Source organism: Plecotus auritus, assembly GCF_963455305.1.
Source record: "Plecotus auritus genome assembly, chromosome: 3".
Classification (NCBI taxonomy): Eukaryota; Metazoa; Chordata; class Mammalia; order Chiroptera; family Vespertilionidae; genus Plecotus; species Plecotus auritus.
Window position 1 is genome coordinate 92,520,821 of NC_137772.1, and position 27,883 is coordinate 92,548,703.

General features: G+C 41.7%; 1 protein-coding gene across 1 annotated transcript; it reads left to right on the forward strand.

The window, feature by feature from the left end:
* On the forward strand, positions 1-27,883 carry CYSLTR2 (cysteinyl leukotriene receptor 2). Its single transcript, XM_080661113.1, has 2 exons — positions 1-250; positions 26,778-27,883. The coding sequence occupies exon 2, from the start codon at positions 26,779-26,781 to the stop codon at positions 27,793-27,795; it is 1,017 nt and encodes a 338-aa protein (XP_080517239.1). The 5' UTR covers positions 1-250; position 26,778; the 3' UTR covers positions 27,796-27,883.

Here is a 27,883-nt window from a genome sequence, read left to right on the forward strand (position 1 = left end):
GAGCCTATTTATTTCTGGAAGTTTAAAGATTACTTACGCTGGGAGAATGGAAAAGGACCCAGCCCATGGTTATTGTACATTATAATGTATTGTACATTATAAAAACAAGACTTTTATCATGAGAAAAAAATATGTGTTGTGTAAGTGTCATCCTGTGAAGCTATAGAGATGCATTTTGCCTCATTTGCACCTCTAGTTCAGAAAGCACAATTGTCTACAGAGTACTTGGAGGCATCATAGATTCCTTAAGGTAAGTTGATTTCTTTTTATTTTGAGTTTACCTTAATAATAGCTTTGTTTCCTTATAAATTCTCTGAGATATTTGAAGGAGGCTTCCCTTGTTAATGGAAGAGTAAGTGTCAGATATTCACTTTGGAAAGGTCACTCTGGCCACCATGTGGAAAATGGGTTGAGAACAGCAAGAGTAGAAGCTGGGCGCGACAGAGACCAGGTGAGAGACAACACCTGTACTAGGAAAGCCCTGAGCTGGCTCCTGTGACAGAAGAAGGACCTCGTGGAGACAGGTGGGTAATGATGCCAGGTCTGCCTCACAGGAGATTCTGGGCAGCAGGATGGTCTGGGGAGGAGGAAAGCTGGCAGTTTGCTTTGCTCCTTGCCCTCTCCTCTATAGGTTCAGATGCCTACTGATCCCAGGCTATTGGCAGCTGCCTAGGGCATTTCTCAGGCAATTAATTCCCTGGTTTTCAAGTTTTCCAGACATATGGAAACATTCTCTCCTTATCTGTTTGTTTCCTACTGTCTTTACATGTATTTTACACCCAGAATTCTAACAAGTTCTTAGGCATTTCTTTGCTGGACAACATAGGATTGCAACAGGAATGATAATGCATTGGATGTACATGATGTGCCAGGTTCAGTGCAGCTATGTAGGAGGCTTTCACCTGTGTTGCCTCCTCTGGCTCTCTCAGTAACAGCAAGAGGATGAGTGCTTGCTAATGCTCACACTGTTGACAAGAGGTAGAGCCAGGATTTGGATCCTGTTGGGATTTACTCACCAAGGGTTTTCATGATATCACAATACCTCCATATCATTCTAGGAAACATATGATGTTTAACAAGCTACCTTTGTAAATAATTCCTTTGCTCTAATAAATGAATTTAATGCCTAGGTAGGAGGGAAGGGAAAGAGAGGGAATTTTAATTTGAATTAATGGGCTTTTGTGAGCCCCTGAGTCATGTCATTTAGTCACTTTGATATTGGCGGGGGGGGGGGGGGGGTGGCGGGGCGGGGGGGAGGTTCTTTTTGCTGACACAATCCCTAGGAATTATTGGAAGGAGTTTGGCTTCTGAAGTAATACCTGCTGATCTACTATCTTTCTTCTTCTGTCTTTGAAATTAGAAGAATTGAGAATCAAGATTCAAATGCAAATGATTCTGCAGCCTTACTTAGATCAGAAACTGGGTTAATAATAGATACCTCCAATCTTCCTTAATAAAGTGCACTAATAAAGCACACTGGAAAAATGACAAAAATTTGTTGAGATAGTTTTATAACATTAAATTCTATGTCCCTGGGGATAAGTTGTTCTCTGGGAGCATTTGTCCCCTCAAAATAACATAAAAAGAATCAAATTGTGAAATAACTCCAATTTTGGGGGCTAGTTATCCCCAACTGTGTCTATAATCTGTTGGCACCTTTTTGCACAGGGAAATTCTCAAGTAAGGAACATCCGAGGAGAATGTGCAAACTAACCAAACAAGTAAACAGAGGGGAAAATTTTGTCAGAGAAGGATAGAAAAAGGACAACTATTGCTAAACCATCAGCCCAACACGGATACTTAAAGGATCTGGCAGTCTGGCCACACCAGAACTTTCCAAATTGTTACTTTTTACTCACTCAGCTCTTTGCCCTAATGGCGGCTCTGACAATACACATCTTCTGGAATGCCTATCCTTCCATCTGTCCATGTATGTTTGTGATGGTGGATGTCATTTTACCACACATTCTGTGGTCTAAGCAAAGTTCTCCTTTTAGTGGAAGAAGGTCACAGCTGATGTGCACTGCATGTCCAGTCCTTCCCCTAAACTGGGCAATATTTCAAGAAGGCCTAGCAACTTTCAGCAGAGTCCAGACACAAAGGCTCAGGGGCTCCCATGGGTTCTCAGGAGTCAGGGACAGTGCTATAAAAAGAAGGAGGCAGATGCAAGTTAAAGGGTGCCTATGGATGGGCAGCTGGGAGAAATCATTGAAAAGTTGACAACTGCAATGATTTCAAGAAAATGTTCTAATTAGAAAACAATATCATAGGGCATATCTGGTCTTTAGAACTAAAATAGGAAATCAGTTTAATGAAATTCAGAAGTTATTTTAGGGAGTTCTGAACTTTCACTGAGCATTTTAGAATTTAGTCAGGAGGCAGGCCAGAGAGATCAACCAATCACCAACATCCCTCTTCCCATTGGCTCCATCCTGGTGAATTCCTGAGAAATCTGAGGAGAAATGGTGAAGCGGGGGCGGTGGGGGGGGGGGGGGAGGAGGGGACTGGAAAGTTTGCTTATAAAGAAGCCAATTAGATTAGGCCATTACAAGGGAGAAACTGCTCAGTGCCCTTGTCTCCCACAGGGATTCTCTGCCTGTTGTGACAATTGCAGTGAACACCTTCCCACCCTGGCTGCAAGATCTCATGCAGGTCTTCCCCATGGAAAACAGACAGGTTCCAAAGACTGTTCTTTAGGGGCTTCAGGTTACTCTAGGATCCCGTAGTAACACCATGGGCAACATGGCGCATTTTCTTTCTGCTAAGCTCCAGGGCAAGTCAGACACCATTTGTTTAGGTACTGGGAGGACAGGGCTTTATGAGCTTTACAACTTCCAAATGTGGAGTCCTAACCAGAGGACAAATATTAGACAGTGAAACTCTGCTCTGCGGAAACCCAAGATGGGAAACTTCAGTCATCCTGCAGGGTGAATAATCAGGCTCCAGGGGTCTGGCTAAGAAGTCTCTCTGGGCCCCAGAATTGTTGAAGAGAAGTTCTTCAGGACAGAGAAAGTGGACTAAAGAATTCCCTTCTCTTGACGAAACCGGTTTGGCTCAGTGGATAGAGCGTCAGCCTATGGACTGAAGGGTCCCAGGTTCGATTCCGGTCAAGGGCATGTACCTTGGTTGCGGGCACATCCCCAGTGGGGGGTGTGCAGGAGGCGGCTGATCGATGTTTCTCTCTCATCGATGTTTCTAACTCTCTATCCCTCTCCCTTCCTCTCTGTAAAAAATCAATAAAATATATTAAAAAAAAAAGAATTCCCTTCTCAGGAAACTTCCAGAGCCATAAATACTATTAAACACCTGCTGGTTTTCAGCAGTTCTCCAAATATCCCTTTTACTAATGGGCCCAAGGTGCTGATTTTACAGTTATGAGGCCTGGGGAAACAGATGATATTGGGAAGGCAAAGGGTTATTAGCTTGGTGGTGCACTTCGGGGCATTTTGAGAAACTTTGAGGGAGATAGCATGGAAGACAACTGGAGCAGCAGAATGATCCAAGTTGCTGACTCCATGGAAATGGAGAACTGTGTGGTTCACTGCCCTGCCCCCATTAATTCTGGAAGCCTGCACACCAGCTCAGTTCCTCATTCAAAAGATGTTGTGATCTCAATTCTTTTTGTCTACATTTCTGTTTTGATCTCCAAGAACTACATTTATCCTTTTGAAACAATTCTTAAAGCATGAGACTGTTCCCAGGAGGCCAGAAAGGTCAACAAAACTTTATGTTTCTGCCATGACATTTGGTGCCTATTTCAACTAAGGAATGAGCTAGCAGTCTTGGATTTCAAGAACTAGGCACTCAATGATACTTCTCTATTTGGGGGAGGGAGGCATATTAGCTCAGCAATCTGGGGCCTCTGGGATTTTGAGGGACAAACATATAGAATCTTCCAACCCAGAGGGCTGTATCTTCTCTGCACAACTTCGGGGAGCTAAGTCTGGAAGCCTTCACAAAGAAATGAGAGTTGCAGTTTGGAAGAAAACTTGGGGCACTTTGAATTTGAAGCATTTATGAAAAGTGCAATAGAACTGTTTCTTTGCAGTCTAGAGCTGGGGAGGAAGAGCTGAGGGAGCCTGATTAAGTTAGGGGCCTTGATGGTAACTGAAGCCAGAGAAGTTGATGAGTTCATGCAAGGACGTGAGAACAGAGAAGGAAAGAGGATCAAGGACAGAACCTTGGAAAACATCAATAATTAGGGGACAGGCAAAGAGAACAGCAGCCTGGAAGGAAAGACTGGCCAAACAATAAGAGATGAATCAAGAACGCAATGTCGAGGAGACCAAGAGAAAGACTGATTTAGTGGGGGAGTACTTAGTGGGGATAAAAGTATCAAAGAACTTAGCAATAAGACGGTTATCATTGATTAGACAGTGAGGGGAGGGGCAGGGGAAGCCCAAGGACAGGAAACTGGTAAAGTCGCAGCAGTTGATAAAGTGACCACAATGAAGGGAGAGGACACGCTCATCCTGCAACTGTGAAGGGTTTCTTGCTGGAGGGAAAGTTTGAGTCGGGCAGGGAAGATGCAGTCTTCTTTTCTCTGGAGACACCGTGATTCTTACTCTCAGCCCATCTCCCCAAGTGACTTCAGTTTCTTCCTCTGTTCATTTCTCCTCCTGTCTCTTCAAACTTCATACTCCTGAATCACACTAGAGTAGAATGTACTCTGTACTTGAAGCTCAGCATACCTAGTTTGACTCCCCACCCACTCACTTTCTAGCTGTATCACCATTACTCTGAGGTTTAGCTTCCTCACCTTGAAAAGGAGGCTAGTAAAGATAGTCCCTTGGGATTATTTTGAGTTGTAAATGCAAGAATGTATTCACTATGCATAGCAGGTGGTCAATCAAATGCTACTTTCCTCCTCTACCTAACTTCATGACCTATTCAAATTTCAATATTTCCTTGTCCTTTTATGCCTAAAGTTCCTAAATTACTGTTGTCATTTCTATCTTATCTTCCTCTTCTTAATCCACAGCAATGGCTGCCCTGCCCCATCCCCACCACCACAGAGACCCTGAATTATACTTAAGTAGGCTAAGGTCATTTGTTACTGCTCAGCAGCTGATTCTCCTCTCTTTTCTCATCTGATCTTCATGTCTTGCCTTTGAAACTCCACTCCTTCCCTAACTTCTGTGGCCCTGAGGACTTATGATTTTCCATTTGCTGACTGCTCAGTCCACTATCAGTTCATCTTCACCTGGCTGTGGACCCCCCACTGGAGCCCCACCATGGTCCTCAGCTACCTCTGTTTATAATTGCCCGAGAACTCACCCATCCTGGTAACTTAAGTTAATATACAAAGGAACTTCACAGAGTGCCTACCACAGAGTAAATGCAGTGCAGGTTGGCTATAGCTCCTTGTTAAATACACAAGCATTTGTGGCTTGAGGTGGAAGTGAAGGTGGAGGTGGAGGTGGAGGTGGACTGATAGAGGAAGCATGTTTTCCCAGAGTCCTTAGGCAGGTTTGGCCAAAGCTGGGGGACTTGCAGTGAGGGATAGTGGGGGTGGCTGATGCGTCACACAGACAAGGAACCTGATGTCAATTTTACTAGAAGGATTTTCCTTGTGGGAGTTTGAAGGCCCAGAAACAGTGGCCAAACAGAGGACTCAGAACATCACCTAGTAGCAATCAGGGAGGCTGCTGGCATGGCAGGTCTACCAGTTCTCCTTCCAATGAGGTGCTGCTGCCCTTTACCTAGGGTCTGCTCTGCGCAAAATGCCACCACAAATGCCTTGTAACGATGACGCACACTGCACCAACCTTGATTCTCCAGAACATTATCTGTTCTTTAGCAGTTTACCACAATGTCACGGCAGCTGGTTGTCTAATTGCACATTGCTTGCTGCTCTTCTAGGTATGCACATGTTAGTGTGTCTGAGTGCCTCAGTCTTGAGGTTCAGAGTGCAGATCACAAGCCCAGATCTGGGAACTGAAGGTGAGCACATCTGTGGGCTCACAGTCCCAGTCAGCGCTGATGGTGGGGGAGGACTCTGCGACAAGTTCTCCTGTGAATGCATCAAAAATATATTTTTTCTAAGTATACAGGAAAATAACTGTGAGGTTCAGGACAGTTGCAGCTTTGCTATGATCATGAAAACAGTCAGCATCAATGCAAGCTATTCACCCTCCTCCAATTTCAACTGGTCCAGCAGCACATTTGGGTTTCTCCATAGCTGAAGTATGGCATCTCCATCTGCTGCTGATTCTCACTGTTTCTTCTTTGTTGTTTTATTACCGGTAAAGCTGCAGGAGACAAAGCCTTCATTCTTTCTTTGTTCCAACCCCACTTTCAGTACCGAAAGCTATGCACACTCTCTCCTCTCTCTCTAAGGCAGTAGAAATTATGCTCTCAATTTATTTCCAAATTTCCCTTGAATTTACCTGTTCATATATTTCTCAGCTTCCTGTCACATACTTAATTGGTCTGGCTGGTTTTTACAGCCACATCTAGCAGATGACTTCTTTCTTTCTTTCTTTCTTTCTTTCTTTCTTTCTTTCTTTCTTTCTTTCTTTCTAATTAGTCTAATGAAAGGTTGCAGTGTAGTGTAGTCAAATGTATTTTGTATTGGCAGGAAGGAACAATCACAATGTTTCAAAGGTTTCTCAAGAGGAAGTGTTGAATTAAATGGAATTTTGGTTGAGTTGGCCCTGCTTTTAGCCTGTTCCTGTTAGCTAAGTAAGATTTCTAGGAAGAGTGTTTGTATATTTTCCTTTTTTAGCTTTACATGGGTTAAGAGGCTTCTGGATTCAAAGCAGACTCTGTAGCTGTTTTCTCCCTGCAGCCCTGGCAGGTTGGCAGTTATCTACCACTCCCACTTTCCGGCAGTCCCCTAGGAAGCCCAGAACCAACCCTAATCTCAGGCAGAGGAAATGAAGCAACTCTGGGACTCAGTGTTACCCTTGGGGAAGATCTGATCCTGATCTTGTGCATTGACTCTGAAATTGGGCATCTCTCTTGTTCCTGAGGTTTGGTCTCTACCTCATTCAGGGAAATGGACCCCTGTTTTAGCATCTGTGATCTGAGTGCCTGTGTCCAAGGCTTTGTTCAGCATTTGGGCTCTCCAAGACTCAGGACCTGCCTGCACTGGCCAGGCCTCCTCTCAGGTGTAAAGTCCTCTCTTTGCATTGTGGCTCGGCAGTAAAGGGTCTGGCTGCTTGCACACTGACCTCCCCATGAATTCTTTCTTCCTCCCCAGTTGCTCAAAGAATCCCTAGAGTCTGTTTTTGATCCCCCGCACCCCTCAACTCCCTAGTGGACCACCTGTACCATCTTTTTTGATGAGCTTTGTGGGTCATACCTGCTGGATCCCATGCTCTGCCTATGATAGGGACTTTTCCCCAGCATCTGTAGCTGACAGGATCCCTAAAGGTTTGCCACACCCCAGGCTGCCTTCTCATTACAATACACAAGCCCTGTTCGTCTTGAGATGGGAGAAGTGGTGGTCTTCATGGTCAAAAAGTTTAAGGACTTGATTATTTTCAAGTCTATTTGTACTAATTCAGACTTTTCCTTGGCTTCTTACTTTTTTTTTTTAGGATTCTGTCACAATCTGGGTTCTATGGTCAGGCTCTTTAGATTAAAGAGGTTCTATATGGCCATAGGGACAGATGTGCATCCTTTTCAAAAAAAGCCCATTTGTAATAGAACACTTCCTTGAAAATTTATCTGTCTTAGCTCCCTTGCCTTGTCGCCTATCCCCTAGGTTCTGTGTGTTAACCCTGACTCTAGTGCTATGCCCATCTAGAGATGACACATAATTGTGACATCTAATCCAAATCCATGTGTGCCTCACGGGCTTGGTTTGTGTGTGCTGTCTGTATGAACTCTAGCATTGCAACACTGTCCTTTCTGATTTGGGGTTTGATCCTTCTGTCCTGGTCCTGCCAACCAATAGAAACTTTAGTTCTCTATGAAATTGGTTAAAACACTATCTTCAAGCTTCTGATTTTGCTGTATTCCCTTTCCCAAGTCAGGCTTCCAGACTTCTCGTCTCTTCATGACTATCTCCCTGAACTGTATCAGCAGCCTTGTTCTGTCTCCTGAGCTCTAGAATATGTGTTTCTCATTCAACTAATGGCCTCACCATTCTTCTTATAACCCACATAGAAACCTCAGATTCGCTGTTGAAACAGATCAAAAGGAGAGAGCCACCATCCATGCAATCAGCATTAAGGTCCTTGGTTATCTCAGAAATAGGATATGGCCCTCAGTTCTGTACATGAGAAATTTCATCTTGTCAATCTACTCCTAAGCCTCAAGAAATCAATTTACAGAAACCAAACTCATATGGAACAAATTTTTAACCCAGAATTCTGATTTGTGTATTTATAATGGGAGATTCTACTTTCCCTTTATTGGAATTTTCTAGTTCACAATCCATAGTCCACTCTTCCAGTGAGGCCTAAGAAGATGGGTTATCAGAAAATTCCTGGTAGGCAGAGACTCAAAGTAAAGGAGTGGAGTGATTTTTTGAGAGATTTTCATCATAAACATGTCAGAATAATCTAAGAGTAATCAGTAGTTTTGTAGAGTATGCTTTTCTAGCAAACACCAAGAGAAATCTGCTTAAAAAAATATTTTTATTGATTTCAGAGAGGAAGGAAGAGGGAGAGAGTGATAGAAACATCAATGATGAGAGAGAATCATTGATTGGCTGCCTCCTGCATGCCCCCTATTGGGGATTGAGCTCAAAACCCTTGACCAGAACTGAACCTGGGACCCTTCAGTCTGCAGGCCAATACTCTATCTGGTGAGCCAAACTGGCTAGGGAGAGAAATCTACATTTTATACCTCATATGAATGTGAGAATTGAGGTCATCAACTCATTCTCATGGTCAGTGGAATGGCAGATGTTGAAGCCAGATCATTTACTATTCAAGAGAGTGAAGCAGCTAGGGAACACTTACTAGTGCCATGTACTCTGTGAAGTGCTCTCGCACTCTCTCTCTCTTTCTCATTTAATCTTTACAACAACTCTATGAAATAAGTGTTATATGTCACTGTGGTGGTTGAATTATGTCCCCCCAAAAGTTATGTCCAAGTCGTAAACTCAGGTAATTGTGACTGTGATCTTATTGAGAAACTAGAGGCCCAGTGCATGAATTCATGCACAGGTGGGGTCCGGCCTGCCTGCCCCAATAGGGGCTGATTGGGCCAGGCCAACCAGGGGGAGGTGATGCGGAAGGTTGGCCAGCTGGCCCCACCCCCTGGTGGAACTCTCGGTCACTCCCGGTCCAGGGGACAATTTGCATATTAGCCTTTTATTACATAGGATAGGATCTTGGCAGATTTAATTAATTAAGATGAAGTCATACTAAACTAAGATGAACTCTGCCCTAGTGACTGGTATTCTTTTAAGAAGAAGACAAGACACAGAGACACAAAATACATAATGGGAAGATAATGGGAAGACATAAGGAAAACATTATGTGACCGAGTCAAGAGATTAAAGTGATGCATCTACAAGGCAAGGAATGACAAGGATTTCTGGTAACACCAGAAGCTAGAAGAAGCAAAAAAGGATTCTTCCCTAGAGACTTAGAAGGAAGCATGGCCTTGTTGACACTTAGATTTCAGACTTCTAGCCTCCAGAGCTGTGAGAGAATAAATTTCTGTTGTTTTAAGCCACCCAATTTGTGGTACTTTGATAAAGCAGCCCTAGGAAACTAACACAATCTCCATTTTATAAATGAAGTAATGGATGCTCAAAAATGCTAATTTAGTCTGAAGTGCTTAGAGTGTCTTGACTCCAAACACTTGAACACTTCCTTGTTGATTTGGCCCATTGAGGAGTGGAGGGTAGGCGGGTAGAGGTTTTTCTTTCTTGTCTATCAAAATTATCTTCCAGATATATTATATAATAACATCAGCATTTCACAAGTAAGACTGTATAAAATATTAGTTATGTGGGAGAGAAGTATGTGTTAATGTGCAAAAAAGTATTCAGAGTAAAAAAAAAAAAAAAGGAAGGATACTTCGTATAAATCAGACATTTCCCCCCTTCAGAGCCCCCATAGAGCCTTTAACATGGATTCTGAATCTCCAAGGGAGAATTCTAGAGCTTGCTGTGTTTCTCAGGCTGATTTGAACATGGAGGCCATATTACAGAGAATCTATGTAGCTCATATTCTCTGGAAGATACTTGTGGAATTGCTAAGTTAAAGAAAAAAAAAGCTGTTCTTTTTTGACATTTTATATGCAAACCATGTTGTCTGAGTCACATCTTCACATAGGTCTCTGAAGGAGAATTGAAAAACATCCATACTGCATCAGAAATATACTTACAAACCACCTTTTGGTAAGTTAATTTAACTAATGTTTTGCCATACCTTTTTTATTCTTTAGATTATTACTTGGATTCTCACAGTCAGTATCTTCTAGTCCAAGGGCATTAGGAACATGCCTGTAGTTGAATAAAGTTGGATTTACTGCTTTATTGTATCAAAAGAGAATGTGCACGTTGGGAAACTGGGATGTCTCAGAAAGAAGATGTGAGGAGTTATAGGATTCGTGCTTGTGTTAAGTAATTTGGGAGTAAGATTCAAGAAAGCAAGACATTTCAGGAACAAAAGTGGTTATTAATTCTTATAACAGATTCTGAGAAACAGGAAGCCAGACAATGAAAATATGTCTCCCAAAATCTACCTGTCCTTTTTTTTTTCTTTATTGATTAAGGTATTACATATGTATCCTTATCACCCCATTGCCCCCCCACCCCCCCACTCATGCCCTCACCCCCCTGTTGTCTGTGTCCATTGGTTAGGCTTATATGTATGCATACAAGTCCTGTGGTTGATCTCTACCTGTTCTTTTCTATATATTCAGGAAGCTTCCTCAACACCCCACCCTAGTCATGGCCTGTTCTGTAGTATTTATACAGTTGTAATAAGAGGTGTTTACTCTTGCATAAATTTCTCTTTGACTGGCTAAGAAGAAATTAAAGACTATGTCATTATCCATGGCAACTCTGTCTAATAAATTTACATTTAAACCTAGGCTTTTTCACAGATAAAGCTGGACACCAGATAAAGTGAGATAGATTTTAATCAGTAATATACTATTGCAATAGAGACAAGAGTCCAACAAGAACTGAACTCAGTTTTGATTTTTATAGAGATAACTGAATGTTTTCAAAAGAGAATGAGTAAATAGAGGTGGTGCTCAGTAGGTCAGGGAATTGAAAAATTATAAAAAGTTGGAAGGGAAGTTTGGTCCATGTCAAATGCATCTAGGTTTGCTAACTGGTGTTATAGATGTTAGGCTGCTACCTTCCCGTAGAGGCTGGGGGGCAGGGGCCCAATCTTTAGCTGTTAGCTGGGGCACACAGTAAATTCTTTTGACAGCCTTGAGTTTCTCAGGCTGTGTAAGAAGGGGAGGTTAGGGTCATCATGTACAGATGTGCCCTTGAGCTATGTTAATGTTTTATTCGAGTCTTTATAGGCCAAGGAATCCTAGTTAAGAAGAGAGCTCAGAGGAGCTTGGCTGGAGTTTGATTAAGGAAAGAACTTTTGTCAACTTCTAGAGATGTTATATAATTTATGACTTTTTCCAGGGTCAGAGATGAGTTTTGGATGATCCTTTCCAGTTGCATTGTCTCAACTCTGGTAGTAGCTGATTGCACAGTCAGCATACCTGGGAGTCAGTTATTAGTCCTGCAAGTTCTCTCAATTAGCAGTGCTTACCTTTTCCAGAAGTTTCTATGATGATTCACTGAAGAGCTGATGGTTCAAAATTCTAAAATTCTCTAACAATTACCCCGATTTCACAGGTTAAGTTAGTGTGTGACAGGTGGGTGTAAGCCTGCTAAAATTCATTGATGTTTCTTCTCCTGCTATCCACATGAGAAGTATCCCAGTGAGGCCAAGACTATACTGGTATTGGGAGTTTAAGAATTATTTATCATAACAGAAATGAGCCTTTATTCATAGATTCCTTTAGTAAAGTCAAACATGTCCTGCAAAGCAGTCTGGAATGCCTTTGAAGAAAATGAAGAAACTGTTTTTATCCAGGATAGGCCCAGCCTTTGTTCCCACTCCCAAAGTGTTCGGTTTTGATGATAGGGTGGTAAAAACATCAGCAAGCATTTTGTTGATGTGGGGTCAATGCACAATTTTTAAAAGATTCAGATTTGGCCGTCTGAGGGGAGGGCTCAACACAAGAAAGATGGTGCCTGCCTATTGGATGTGTAGGAGGAAGGCTTAACATTTAGTACATCTCTGGCACTCTCCAAGCTACTGTCCCTCTGCCAGAGCCTAGGGTAAGTGCCTGCAAGTGAGTGAGTCTGTTTGCAGGCCCTAAAGGATGCCTGGGTTTCAAGCAACATTCTGTCTCAACGGGCCAGACAGAATCCCCACTGATTTTCACAGCCAGATGTTGTGGGGACTCCTCTCTCTGGCACTGGTATTCCAGGCTGGGGAGCCAGGTGTGGGACTGGTACCCTCCACTCTTCAGGAGGACTCTGCAGCGGAGATATCTCTCCTGATTCTCAATCACCACATGTGACTGTGGGAGAAGTTTGTTCCAGGTCTCTGTCCCTCCTACCAGCCTCAGTGTGGCTTCTTCTTTATAACCTTAGTTATAGGACTTCTGTTCAGCTAGTCTTCAACCTTTCCAGGTTGATTGTTTTATAATGTAGTTGTAATTTTGATGTGGTCATGGGAGGAGATGAGCACAGTGCTTACCTACTCCGCCATCTTTACGGAACTTTTCCAGTATGACCTTATTCTGAGTTAATTGAGCTTTAGGTAAGTAATGTATGCTCCATTGGTAGTAGCTCAGACTTAAGGATTATGGTCAAATTTCACATTTGGCTGGTGCTTGGTGGTCTTGCTGTATAGATGTCAATTTTTTTTTTCTTAAGTGGCAGAAGACCATAATGGGTTATAGAATGAAGAGAAGGGAGATCAGCCCCAGCTGGTTTGGCTCAGTGGATAGAGTTGGCCTGTGGACTAAAGGGTTTCGGGTTCAATTCTGGTCAAGGACATGTACCTGGGTTGTGGGCTCGGTCCCCAGTAGGGAGCATGTGGGAGGCAACCAATCAATGATTCTCTCATCATTGATGTTTCTATCTCTCTCTCCCTCTTCCTTCCTCTCTGAAATCAATAAAAATATTTATTTTAAAAAAGAGAGAAAGGAGATCATATTAGTTAATAGAGAGAGTGAAAGTACAATGATGGACAAGATGAATAGTGAAGGGAATGAAAAGAGTGCCAAAGAATTAGAAAAGTAATGTTATTCTGTGTTGTGTAGAAGCTGTCTGCGTCTGCAGTCTGTAGATTGCTGTTTTGGGCAGAAGCTGTCCACTTCTGTAAATCAACAGCTTCTGGAGAATTTTTTAAAATCTTCAGTTTGAGGACTTCCAGTAGTTGAGGGGAAGTTATGTCTTTTTAGTTGGTAACCATGAATTCAAACATTAAAATATTGGAGTTCTAATGCTATGCCAGTTGTTAAAGTTTCCAATAAAATCCTTTCCATCGAGGTTCAAGAGAAGTTTTTCTCTGATGTTTCCCAAAGACCAAATATCTAGGTTTCAGATCACACGGAGGCTGCTTTGAAGAATATTTTGGAAATGCATCTTTCCTGCATTCATCACAGTAGATTGCAATAGGAATACGATAAAAAATTGGAAGCAATTCCCATGCATAAGGCAGCCTGTCGTTAACTCAGAGGAAGATAACTTGTGGGTCCTAGAAGAGATTGCTCTTACTACCTGCCATCGAGGTCAATGGAAATGCTTGGGCCATTTAAAGTTTGAGGGTTGTAGAATTCTATTAGTTATTTCTCTGCTGTTTGTGGATAAGGACAGTGATGTTTCTAAGTAAAAGGTAAACCTTTACAGTTCTTTAACAACTGTATCAGTGAAATGTGTATCTCTTTTAATGTAGAGACAAGTTGGAATTACAAAATTAAGCCAAGTTTTATACTATTACAACAGAGCTTTTCAGCAAAGAAAAGCTTTAACATATTCTGAAAATAAACAACAACTAGAGCACATTCACAGACTCTTTAGAGACATTCAAAGGAGCCTCGAGGCTACAGTTTTCCATCTTCTTCCTTCACAATCGCTAAGATTGTGTTGATGGCAGGTAGGGCGTGCATTGGAATCTCCTTAGCAATAGCCTAAAATTACCCCACCAGTGTTTGTTTAATGTCATTGCCAGTTTATCTCTGCTACTGTAGCTAAAATAATGAAGCAGCCTTGCTAAACTCTACTTTTATTATGGCTCTCTCTTTAGGTTATAGCAAAGCATCCCCAGGTTCATTAATTCGTCATCTATTTTGTTTCAGGGTAAATTCAAGTCAGCAATAGCATAGCCTGCTTGACAATTTTTAATTTTTCTTTTTAAGTATGAACCAACCAACTAAAAAAGTTAAATCAGGGACATCCAAGGGAGAATCTAGAAAGTCCATGCATGGTATGGATACCTCCCTAGCCAAACTAACAAATCACTGGTGTCTTTCTACAGAGGTGGGAAGGAGGGTAGCTGGGTTTAGAGTGTTACAGCAGTGAATGGTGATGTTGAAGGGAAACCACCAAAATTGCACAGGAGTTTAAGTGATTAGCTGAAAAGTCCTGAGTTATTTCTATCAATAAAGAGTGTCTGCACAGCAGAGAAACTATTGTTTAGTGGAGACCCTCGATTTAAGTTGACTAAGTTAACTGAAGGCTTCTGCAAGCCTTGCTGCAGCTGCTATAGCTCTTAAACAATATAGTTACACTGTGGCTACTGAATCCATAACTAAAATGAGCATTGATCTCTGGTAGTTCCCATGTAATTGAGTCCGAACCCCTAGTGCTTGCTCAGACTTGTCATGACAGAAAAGGGAAAAGGATTTGTAAATCTAGAATCCTGGAAGAAAGTCTTTTGATACTCATTTATTATAGCGTTCTTTCTATTTAAACATGAGAATGCTTCCTTTAACTTAAAAAAGTTTATAACCCTTGAAAGATATTTATACTATAGTATATTTTACTTAAGTATAATTAACTTAGCAAAAATCCACTTTTTTTGTAATTTATCAGTTTTTTTATTACTAACTTTGATAAACAAAGACTCTCTCGTAATAGTTTTAAATTAATTAATTCAATAAATTTTTAGAAATCTAATTATTTCCATTGTCCTTCCATTTATAGGATGAAGAAACTAATATCATGTTACCTATTGGCCATTTTAATAAACCCGAAGGTAGTTTAGGCAGAAATGCATATAAATAACTTCATTCTGAACTTGGGAAAGGAAGAATCAAGAATAGTTATTTGAGCCCCGCTGGTGTGGCTTAGTAGTTGAGTGTTGACCCATGAACCAGGAGGTCACAGTTCAATTCCTAGTCAGGTCACATGCACGAGTTGCTGTCTCGATCCTCAATATAGGAGACAGCCAATCAATGATTCTCATATTGATGTTTCTTTTTTTTTTTTTTAATATATTTTATTGATTTTTTACAGAGAAGAAGGGAAAGGGATAGAGAGTTAGAAACATCGATGAGAGAGAAAGATCGATGAGCTGCCTCCTGCACACTCCCCACTGGGGATGTGCCTGCAACCAAGGTACATGCCCTTGACCGGAATCAAAGCTGGGACCCTTGAGTCCGCAGGCCGATGCTCTATCCACTGAGCCAAACCGGTTAGGGGTCACATTGATGTTTCTCTCTCTCTCTCTCTCTCTCTCTCTCTCTCTCTCTCTCTCCCCCTTCCTTTCACTCTAAAATCAGTAAAAACATATTTTTTTAAAAATGCCTGCAGCATTTAAAGCCTTTATTAAAAAAAGAATAGTTGTTTGAAGAGATAAAATATAAGTCACAAGTATTTAAAGTCAAGAAATAATTATGGTCAACATTGTAAGAATTCCCAGCAATTAACAATAGTTATTAGGGACTTAACTATTTTTAAAGCAAGGAATCTTTTAAAAAATGATTTATAACTGTGTCAGAAGCATGAGAGCTAATTTTATATTAAGAAGACCCAAATTTGAATATTACTCTTTTTTGTACATTATTCATGTAATAATCTGCAGTAAAAGATTTCTTAATATGCACTTACACTGAGTAGCCAGATTATTATGATCTCTGAACACATAATAATCTGGCCACTCAGTGTATATCCTCTATAATAAAATGCTAATATGCAAATTGTCCCCTTGACCAGGAGTTTGACCAGCAGGCAGGCCAGCCAACTGCCCATGTCTCCTCCCCCTGGCCAGACCCCACCCATGCACGAATTCATGCACCGGGCCTCATACACACACACACACACACACACACACACACACACACACACACATACACTGAGTGGCCAGATTATTATGCATTCAGAGATCATAATAATCTGGCCACTCAGTGCATATGACTGCATTTAGACATTCACAAATTTGTAAATTCTATATAATAAAAGCCTAATATGCGAAATGTCTGGTTGTCTGGTTGTCCATTCAGCCAACCAAAGCATAATATGCTAATGATATGCTAAGGCTGCTAACCTCTTGCTATGATGTACACTGACCACCAGGGGTCAGATGCTCCGACTGGTAGGTTAGCTTGCTGTTGGGGTCCAGCAGATCGAGATGGAGCGACGGGCCAGACATGACCTGGAACCCTCCCATGGTCCCTCCCTGGCTGGCCAACCTCCCATGTCCCTCCCTGGCCCTGATCACGTACTGGTGGGGTCCCTTGGCCTGGCCTGTGCCCTCTTGTAATCTGGGACCCCTCAGGGGATGTTGGAAAGCCGGTTTTGGCCTGATCCCGCAGACCAGGCTGAGGGACCCCACTGGTGCATGAATTTGTGCACCAGGCCTCTAGTATATAAATAAATAATAAATTTAAAGTGTTTACAGCTTTAAAATGAAATCTATTAAATAAAATAATGTGTATATCATATTTAATTTATCCTCTGAATAAATTTTCAGCTTCCTAACAAACAGAAAATCATATTCATTATCTTATATACATATTTGTATTTCTCTGTATTAACCAGTTATATTAATTATCATCTTTAACTAAAGTAATCAACCTTCCCTTTTTTCAAGCATAAAAACAATTAGAGGAGATAAGGAATTATTTAGATATTTTTTCTATTAGTGTTTATGTCATTCAATGTAAACAATTTTGATGTATAAACATATAATCCAAAGGCATTTGCATATTTTACCTATTGCCAATTCTAACAAATAAGGTAAATATTATATTTAGTGGCCAGTGTTTTGTATCTGTTTTATTAATTTATTTAGGCATCCAAAGGTTTATTAACTAACCATTTGCCTAAGGTCTTAAATTTAGTTAAGGATCAGGAAATTATAATTTTAGTTACCACCACATTAAATCATTATGATGTATAACAATGTAAGGATTTCATAAATTTAAATCTTAACTTTAAAAAGGCATTCATTACTATCACTCATTTTATTTTAATACATTTTTATTTTGTTTTTTTCATTCATTTTTTATTCACCTCTTTTAATTGAATACAATTTTATATGTATATTTAAAAATTTTAAACAAGTTATCAAAGTAGTGGAATATTGCTTGACTCATAAAACTAAAGTAGAAAATTTAGCTTAATAAAAAATATTAACCCTGGTCTTCTACAAACCAAAATGTTGTGTTGATACCAGTTTATATATTAAACTAAATATTTAAAGACTCTGACTCTGAATCATGCCAAAAAAACGTTATATTTTAATTTTAAGATAATACCTTCTTTTTCTTTTCTCACAACTGTAACAATAACCTATCATGTAAATACTAGAGGCCTGGTGCATGAAATTCGTGCACGGGCGGGGGTGTGTGTGTATCCCTCAGCCCAGCCTGCACCCTCTCCAATCTGGGACCCCTCGAGGGATGTCAGACTGCCCATTTAGGACAGGGATCGGGCCTAAATGGGCAGTCGGACATCCCTCTCACAATCCAGGACTGCTGGCTCCCAACTGCTCGCCTGCCTGCCTTCCTGATTGCCCCTAACCGCTTCTGCCTGCCAGCCTGATCACCCCTAACCACTCCCCTGCCAGCCTGATTGATGCCTAACTGCTCCCCTGCCAGCCTGATTGCCCCTAACTGCCCTTCCCTGCAGGCCTGGTCCCCCCAACTGCCCTCCGCTGCAGGCCTGGTTCCCCCCAACTGCCCTTCCCTGCAGGCCTGGTCCCCCCAACTGCCCTCCGCTGCAGTCCCGGTCACCCCCAACTGCCCTCCCTTGCAGGCCTGGTCCCTCCCAACTGCCCTCCCCTGCTGGCCATCTTGTGGTGGCCATCTTGTGTCCACATGGGGGCAGCCATCTTGTATGTTAGAGTGATGGCCAATTTGCATATTACCCTTATACTAGATAGGATAGAGGCCTGGTGCACGGGTGAGGGCTGGCTGGTTTGCCCTGAAGGGTGTCCCGGATCAGGGTGGGGGTTCCCTTGGGGCATGGGGCAGCCTGGGCGAGGGGCCTGTGGTGGTTTGCAGGCCGGCCATGCCCTCCGGCGACCCAAGTGGAGGCCCTGGTATCTGGGATTTATTTATCTTCTATATATTGAAACTTTGCAGCCTTGAGCAGAGGCCAGGGCCGGCCAGAGTGGGCAGGAAGCTTGGCTTCCTCCATTGCCAGGGAAACCCAAGCCTCCTGTTGGCTCTGTGGCTGCAGCCATCTTGGTTGGGTTAATTTGCATACCCGCTCCTGACTGGGTTGTGGCCATGGCTTGTGGCCATAGCAGAGGTACGGTCAATTTGCATGTTTCTCTTTTATTAGTGTAGATATTTTTAGTGTTCATAAAGTGTAACACATGTTAATAAATGTTTATTTATTTCAGACATTTTGACTATTTATCTGGGCTAAATCCTATCTAATAAAAGAGTAGTATGCAAATTAACCATCACTCCGCTACACCCACCAGCCACGTCCACCAGCCAATCAGGAGCGAATATGCAAATAAACCCAACCAAGATGGCTACGGCCACAGAGAGCAGGTGGGAGGCTTGGGTTTCCCCGGCAATGGAGGAAGCCAAGCTTTCCGCCTGCCCTTGCCGGCCAAGGCCTCCACTCAAGGCTACAAAGGTTCAATGATAGAAGATACATAAATCCAAACAGAAATGGCGGCAGCCACGGAGCTGGAAAGAGCAGGAGGCTAGGGTTGCCCCCGGTGATGGAGGAAGCCAAGCTTCCACACACCCTGGCCGGCCCAGGCCTCTGCTTAAGGCTACAAAGTTTCAATTATAGAAGATACATACATCCCAATAGAAATGACTGCCACCATGGAGCAAGCAGAAGGCTTGGCTCCACTCCAGGCTACAAAGTTTCAATTGTAGAAGATAAATAAACCCCAGATACCAGGTCCTCCGCTTGGGTCTCCAGGGGGCATGGCCGGCCTGCAAACCACCACAGGCCCCTCGCCCAGGCTGCCCCACGCCCCAAGGGAACCCCCACCCTGATCTGGGACACCCTTCAGGGCAAACCAGCTGGCCCCCACCCGTGCACCAGGCCTCTATCCTATCTAATAAAAGAGTAATATGCAGATTGACCATCACTCCAACACACAAGATGGCTGCCCCCATGTGGTCAAAGATCCTGCCCCCATGTGGACACAAGATGGCCACCACAAGATGGCCAGCAGGGGAGGGCAGTTGGGAGGGACCAGGCCTGCAGGGAAAAGCAGTTGGAAGGGACCCAGGCCTGCAGGGGAGAGCAGTTAGGGGGGACCCAGGCCTGCAGGGGAGGGCAGTTGGGGGGAATCAGGCTGGCAGGGGATCAGTTAGGCATCAATCAGGCTGGCAGGGGAGTGGTTAGGGGGTGATCAGGCTGGCAGGCAGAAGTGGTTAGGGACAATCAGGAAGGCAGGCAGGCGAGCAGTTGGGAGCCAGCAGTCCTGGATTGTGAGAGGGATGTCCGACTGCCCACCAGGATCGGGCCTAAACGGGCAGTCGGACATCCCTCGAGGGGTCCCAGATTGGAGAGGGTGCAGGCTGGGCTGAGGGACACCCCCCCCCCCCCGTGTACGAATTTCGTGCACCGGGCCTCTAGTAGTCCTATAATGTGCACATACAAAATGAGTGACTCTTTTCATCTGTTAATCAGTAATTTCTTATGAGAAAGAAAGAGAGAGGAATCACAATTAAACAAGATTAAAAGGGAGGCTGCTTCGTATGAATATGACTTTAACACTGAAAAAGGAGAATTATGTTCCCTCTGCAAAGAGAGGAAAGCATAGAAAACAGAGTTTGAAATATACACACATAAAACAGTTACATTAAAATTGATTTAAGTCCCTGACAATTTTATCAATAACTGATTAAAAAGCCAGCACTTATTAATTCCCAAAGTATGGAAGCAAATGAGGAGGTTATCACCAACATTAAACAAAATAAACGTATTGTTCTAAAGTGCTTCCAAGTAAATAATCGTATGTCAAAGCTCCCCAAAGTGGCTATTATAATTCCAAATTGTCCCTGGTGAAATTGTGCCAGTTGTAGAGATGAGCACACAGTCGCGTTACAGTAAGGAAAGCTGAAGGAAACAGGTCTTGGGCTTGGAAGAGGTGCTGTTTTAGGTTGAGGGAGCCCCACGAGAGCTGCAGGGTGCAAGGATGGTGCCTGGCCCTAGCTGGTTTGGCTCAGTGGCTAGAGCGTCGCCCTGCGGACTGAGGGGTCCTGGGTTCAATTCTGGTCAAGGGCACATGCCTGGGTTTCGGGTTCAATCCTCAGTGAGGGGTGTGCAGGAGGCAGCTGATCAATGATTCTCTCTCATCATTGATGTTTCTATCTCTCTCTCTCCTCCCTTCTTCTCTGAAATCAATAATAATAATAATAATAAAAGATGGTGCCTGTATGAATTTTTATCTTGGAATTTGGACAAAGGTCAATTGTCTCCAATTAGGGCTGAAAAAAAGAAAAGATAACAGTTTTCAAGGTCACAAAGATAAGACAGAGCAAGATCGTCAAAGTTTTGAAATGATGACCTGACACAAAGTTTATCCAAAGGACAAAGCTGGTTCAAGGAATGCTGGTCCTTCTGAACTCAGCCCCTGGGGCAGCTCGAGGATGGACGTAATAGGGAATTATCTTGTTCTTTCCTTATACACTTTTCCCCTGATAGACAAACAACACTCAAGACAATAGACAGATTATAGATCTGGTGGTAGAAGGCTAGAAAAACATTCTCACAATTTACTAAATTTACAAGTCTGATCAGTAACTAAAATGACTCAGAGGATCTATTCCTAAGAAAACAAAATGCACACTGCTGAAGGTTCTCAATAAAATCTCAGAGCTCAATGCAGTATGAACTCATATCCAACCATGAGCAGGGGTCTCAGATTTGTGCACTATTACTGAGTTGATGTACTAGTTTAAGTCTGGAAAAACTTTGCAGGAATCTTGGTCAGATTCCAATTTGTTAATATCCTTCAGCCAAAGACCACCAGAAACACACCTGTTATTGAACAAGTTGGCTTTATTACTAACGGCAACAAGGCTCCTGAGAGCCTTTTCCCATCTTTCTTGAGATGATATCTCCGGGTATATAGTGTGCACAGGTTGGAGAGGAATGCTGTGTGTGGGGAAGGGGACCTTTCACAATAATAATAATAAAAGGCTCTAAACACAAAACCATTTCCAGATGGAATTCTACATCTGGGGTATCCTGCTCAGATTACAACTAACCTTTTTCTTTTTAATTAAACTTTTCATTTTTAGCTAATTATAGCTTTTCATGCAATTGTGAGAAACAATAAAGGTATCACTTGTTTTTATCTTTTCCCCCAATGGTAACATTTTGCAAAACTATAGGATAATATCACAACCAGCATATTGACATGGACAGTTATGATACAGAACATTTCTATCTTAAGGATTCCTCAAGCTGGCCTGTTATAGACACATCCACTTTTCTCCTATTCCCATCACCTTCTTAATCCCTGGTAACTACTAATCTATGTTCTCCATTTCTATATTTTTGTCATTTCAAATATTTTTTATTGATTTTAAATATATTTTTATTGATTTCAGAGAGGAAGGGAGAGGGAGAGAAAGAGAGATAGGAATATCAATGATGAGAGTGAATCATCCATCGGTTGCCTCCTGCACAACCCCCACCAAGTATCGAGCCTGCAACAGGGGCATGTGCCCTTGACCGGAATGGAACCCAGGACCCTTCAGTCCATAAGCCGATGCTCTATCAACTGAGCCAAACCAGTTGGGCTCAAAGATTTTATTTTATAAATGGAATTGTACTTTACACTATTTTGAGATTAGCTTTTTTATAGCATAATTCCCTGGAGATTTATCCAAGTTATTGCATGTATCAATAGTTCACTCCATTTAATTTCTGGGTAGTATTCTATGACATGTATATAGTATATCACAGTTTATTTAATCCATAAAGGACATCTGGCTTGTTTCCAATTTTTTTCTACTACAAATAAAGCTGCTATAAACATCCATGTATAGGTTTTTGTATGAACATACATTTTTACTTCCATGGGATAATTTTTCAAGAGTGAAATTACTGGGTTGTGAGGTTGTTGCATGTTTGATTTTTTTAAGAAACTGCCGAATTGTTTTCCAGAAAAACTGTATAATTGGCATGTAATATATGAGTGGTCCAATTTCTCTGTACTTAGTGTTGTTACTAATTTTTATTTTAGCCCTTCTAATAAGCATGTAGTTATATCTCATTAAAATTATAATTTGCATTTCCCTAATGGCTAGTGATGTTGAACAACTTTTCCTGCGCTTATTTGTTATCTATACATTGTCAGAAATATCTGTTTATGTCTTTTGCCCATTTTATAATTGGATTGGTGTTTTAGTTGTTTTTTAACTGATGAGTTTTGAGAGTTCTTTATATATTCTAGGTACTTGTCCTTTGTGGGATATGTGGTTTGTAAATATTCTCTACTAGTCTATAGCTTGCCTTTTCATCCTATAAACAGGGCCTTTTGCAGAGCAAAAGTTTTTCATATTGATGAAGTCCCATTTATCAGTTTTTCCTTTTATGGATTACTAGAGGCCTGGTGCATGAAATTCGTGCATGGGGGGGGGGGCTGTCCCTAAGCCCAGCCTGCACCCTCTCCAATCTGGGACCCCTTGAGGGATGTCCGACTGCCCGTTTAGGCCCGATCCTACCTGGATCGGGCCTAAATGGGCAGTCGGACATCCCTCTCACAATCCAGGACTGCTGGCTCCCAACTGCTCGCCTGCCTGCCTTCCTGATTGCCCCTAACTGCTTCTGCCTGCCAGCCTGATCACCCCCTAACCACTCCCCTGCCAGCCTGATTGATGCCTAACTGCTCCCCTGCAGGCCTGGTCACCCCTAACTGCCCTCCCCTGCAGTCCTGGTCCCCCCCAACTATTCTTCCCTGCAGGCCTGGGTCCCCCCTAAATGCCCTTCCCTTCAGGCCCGGTCACCCCCAACTTCCCTCCTCTGCCAGCCTGGTCCCTCCCAACTGCCCTCCCCTGCTGGTCTGATCACCCACAACTGCCCTCCCTTGCAGGCCTGGTCTCTCCCAAATGCCCTCCCCTGCTGGCCATCTTGTGGTGGCCATCTTGTGTCCACATGGGGGCAGGATCTTTGACCACATGGGGGCAGCCATCTTGTGTGTTGGAGTGATGGTCAATCTGCATATTACTCTTTTATTAGATAGGATAGAGGCCTGGTGCATGGGTGGGGGCCAGCTGGTTTGCCCTGAAGGGTGTCCCGGATCAGGGTTGGGGTTCCCTTGGGGTGTGGGGTGGCCTGGGCGAGGGGCCTGTGATGGTTTGCAGACCAGCCACGCCCCCTGGCAACCCAAGTGGAGGCCCTGGTATCTGGGATTTATTTATCTTCTATAATTGAAACTTTGTAGCCTAGGCAGGCCAAGGCAGGCCAGGGTGTGCGGAAAGCTTGGCTTCCTCCGTCGCCCGGGGCAACCCTAGCCTCCTGCTCTCTCCAGCTCTGTGGCTGCAGCCATTTTTGTTGGGATTTATTTATCTTCTATAATTGAAACTTTGTAGTCTGGAGTGGAGGCTGGGCCGGCCAGGGTCTGTGGAAAGCTTGGCTTCCTCCATCGCTGGGGAAATCCAAGCCTCCCTCCTGCTCTATCTGTGGCTGCAGCCATCTTGGTTGGGTTAATTTGCATACTTGCTCCTGATTGGCTTGTGGGCGTGGCTTGTGGGCGTGGCTTTTGGGTGTAACAGAGTGATGGTTAATTTGCATATTACTCTTTTATTAGATAGGATTTTTTTTTATGTCAAACCTAAGAATTCTCTCCCTCAATCTAGATCCCAAAGATTTTCTCCTATGCTTTTTTCTAAAACAATTTATAATTTTACTTTTTACATTTAGTCCATGATCCATGTTAGTTAATTTTTGTATAAGGTGTGAGATTCAGGTTCAGTTGTATTCTTCTGCCTATGGATATTTAATTGCTCTAGCACCTCAAAAAATTGTCTTTTCACTGTTGAATCACTTTTGTACCATTGTCAAAAATTAATTTGGGCATATTTGTGTGAATCTGTTTCTTGGTTCCCTATTTTGTTCCTCTGATTTTTTGTGTCTATCCCTTCAATGTCACACAATCTTGATAAATTTTGCTATAAGTCTTTAAATTGAGTAGATTGCTTCTTTCCACTTTCTTCTTCTTTTTTTAAAATGTTCTACTTCCTTTGCCTTTCCACATACATTTTAGAATAATATTGTCTATATTTACAAAAAAAGTCCTATAAAATTGTTGGTAGAAATTGCATTAATCCTGTATATCAATTTGAGGAAAACTGACATCTTTATTCTGTTGACCATCCAACCCATGAACATGGTACCTATCTCCATTTATTTAGAACTTCAATTTATTTTATTAGCATTTTGTAGTTTTCAGTATGCAAATCTTGTAATGTCTTATTAGATTTACACTTAAGTTTCATTTTTTTTTTCTTTACTGGAATCTGAAAGGATTCTTTTTTCACTTTTGAATCTGTTAACTTTACTAAGATATTGTTATGGGTCACTTTTTGGGACTACATTATGTCTTCATTTTTTTTTTTAGGAGAAAAATTCAAAATTTTATTTTTTTTTAATTTCTTTATTGATTAAGGTGTTACATATGTATCCTTATTCCCCCATTACCCCCCCCAACCCCCCACTCATGCCCTCACCGCCCTGTTGTCTGTGTCCATTAAGTCTCATTTTTTAATGATTACTAACGGAACTGTATTTTAATTTCAATCATGTCACTGAAAATGGGAAGTGTTTTATTTCTTCCTTTCTGATCTGTATGATGTTTATTTCCTTTTTTTTACCTTATTTAACTAGAATGTAACAGAATGACTAGAATGTAACAGAAATATGTTGAATAAGAGCAGTGAGAGTGGACATCTTTGCATTTTTCCCAATTTTAGGGAGAAGGCATTCAGTCTTTCACCATTAAGCATGTTAGCTGTCAATATTTTGAGATGATCTTTATCAAATTGAAGAACTCCCCTTTATTCCTCTGTTTCTGAGAATTTTGGTCATGAATAGCTATTGGATTTTTTCAAATGCTTTGTGTATATTATTGATATGATTATGTGATTTTTCTTCTTTAGCTTACATGAATTACATTGAGTATTTTAAAAATATTGAACCAATCTTGAATCTATGGAATAAGCCCTACTTTATCATGGTGTAAAAAATTTGTTTTGTATATTGCTAAAATCTATTTGCTAAGATTTTTACATCTATTTTCATAAAGATTATTGATCTGTAGTCTTATGTAGGTTTTTTCTTTGTTTGCCTTTGTCTGGTTTTGATATCAAGGTAATACTAGCTTCACAAAATAAATTGGGGTAGGTATCCTCCTCTTCTATTTTCTGGATGATATTGTATAGAATTGGTGTTAATTCTTACTAGTATTTAAATGTTTGGTAGAATACTCCAGTGAAACCATCTAGTATTGGCAATTTCTTTATTAAGAATTTTTAATTAAGAAGTTAATTTTCTTAATAGTCAAATTACCTATTTTATATTGGGTGAATTGGGATAGTTTGTATTATTTGAGTAAGTAATCCATTTAACTGAAGTTGTCAAGGTTATGTTTGTGAGGTAGTCATAGTATTTCCTTATTATCCTTTTGATGTCTGCAGTGCCTATAATGATGTCCCCTGTTTTATTCCTGATAATAGTAACTTGTGTCTGCTCTATTTTTCTTTTGTTCATCTTGCTATAGGTTTGTCAATTATATTAATCTTTTCAAAGAACCAGTCCTATTGCATTTACTCATATTTTTGCTTATTGTGTTCTTTCTTCCTTTATGATATTCCATGGCTCCTCCTTTTATTGATTCTTTTCTGTTTGGGAAATTCTTTTCTTCCTTCTTTAAAGTAGGCCTGCTGGCAACAAATTCTCTTAGTTTTCTATCATCTGAGAATGTCTTAATTTTGCCTTCACACTTAAAGGATATTTTTGCTGGATATAGAACTCTAGGTTGGTAGAGCCTTCCTTCCAGCACTTGAAAAATGTTGTGCCACTTCCTTCTGTGTTCCATTGATGGTAATAAGAAATCTGCTGTCCGGTAGATTTAGACCACAGTGTTATAGGACATTCACATCAACATGGACACTAGGCCAAAAGTCTCTCAAGTTTAAGGCTTCAGCTTCAATCAAATAAATTAATGTATATTCTGCATCCTAGAATTTTATCATGAAATATAATGGAGCATATAGTAAATATTAGCTAATATATTTTTGATTTAAGTTTCAAAGAAAAACTAATATTTCTCCACACTTCATTAAAACCTGGAAATATGTAAACAGTGATCAGGAAGTAACTTCTTGTGTCTTTTTTTTCAATCCAGCATGGAGAGAAAACTTATGTCTTTGCCTCTATCCACTTCCATATCAGAAATGGAACCCAATGACACCTTCAGCAATAACAACAGCCACAAGGACTGCCTGATTGAAAAATTCAAGAGGGATTTTTATCCTATTGTGTACCTGATAATATTTGTCTGGGGAGCCTTGGGAAATAGCTTTTCCATATATGTTTTTCTGCAGCCTTATAAGAAGTCCACATCTGTAAATGTTTTCATGCTGAACCTGGCCATTTCTGATCTCTTGTTTACAACCACACTGCCCTTCAGGGTTGACTATTACCTCAGAGGCTCCAACTGGATATTTGGAGACCTGGCCTGCAGGATTATGTCTTACTCCATGTATGTCAACATGTACAGCAGCATTTATTTCCTGACTGTGCTGAGTGTTATGCGCTACCTGGCAACGGTTCACCCCTTCCGGCTCCTCCATGTCACCAGCATCAGAAGTGCCTGGGTCCTATGTGGGATCATATGGACCCTCATCATGGCTTCTTCAACAGCACTTCTGAAGAATGGCTCTGAGCAGAAGGGTAATGTCACATCATGCTTAGAGCTGAATTTCAATAAAATTGTTAAACTGCAGATCATGAACTATATCGCCTTAGTGGTGGGCTTCCTGCTGCCACTCTGCATGCTCAGCATCTGTTACCTGCTGATTATTCGAGCCCTGTTAAAGGTGGAGGTCCCAGAATCAGGACTGCGGGTTTCTCACAGGAAGGCATTTGTCACCATCATCATTGCCTTGATCATCTTTCTCCTGTGTTTTCTGCCCTATCATGTACTGAGAACCTTCCACCTGGTTGTGTGGAAAGTGGGTACCTGCACGGACAGGCTGCAAAAAGCTGTGATCATCACACTGGCCTTGGCAGCTGCTAATAGCTGCCTCAACCCTTTGCTTTATTATTTTGCTGGGGAGAATTTTAAGGACAGACTAAGGTTTGCATTCAGAAAAAGTCATGCACAGACAACAACGTGCAGCTTTCCTGTTGCGTGTGGTTGAAAAAGGAAATAAGAATGTAAGAGATTATTAAGTGAGGCTTGCTCTTATATTTCACTATCTACTTTTATTAAAACATAGTTTCCAAATG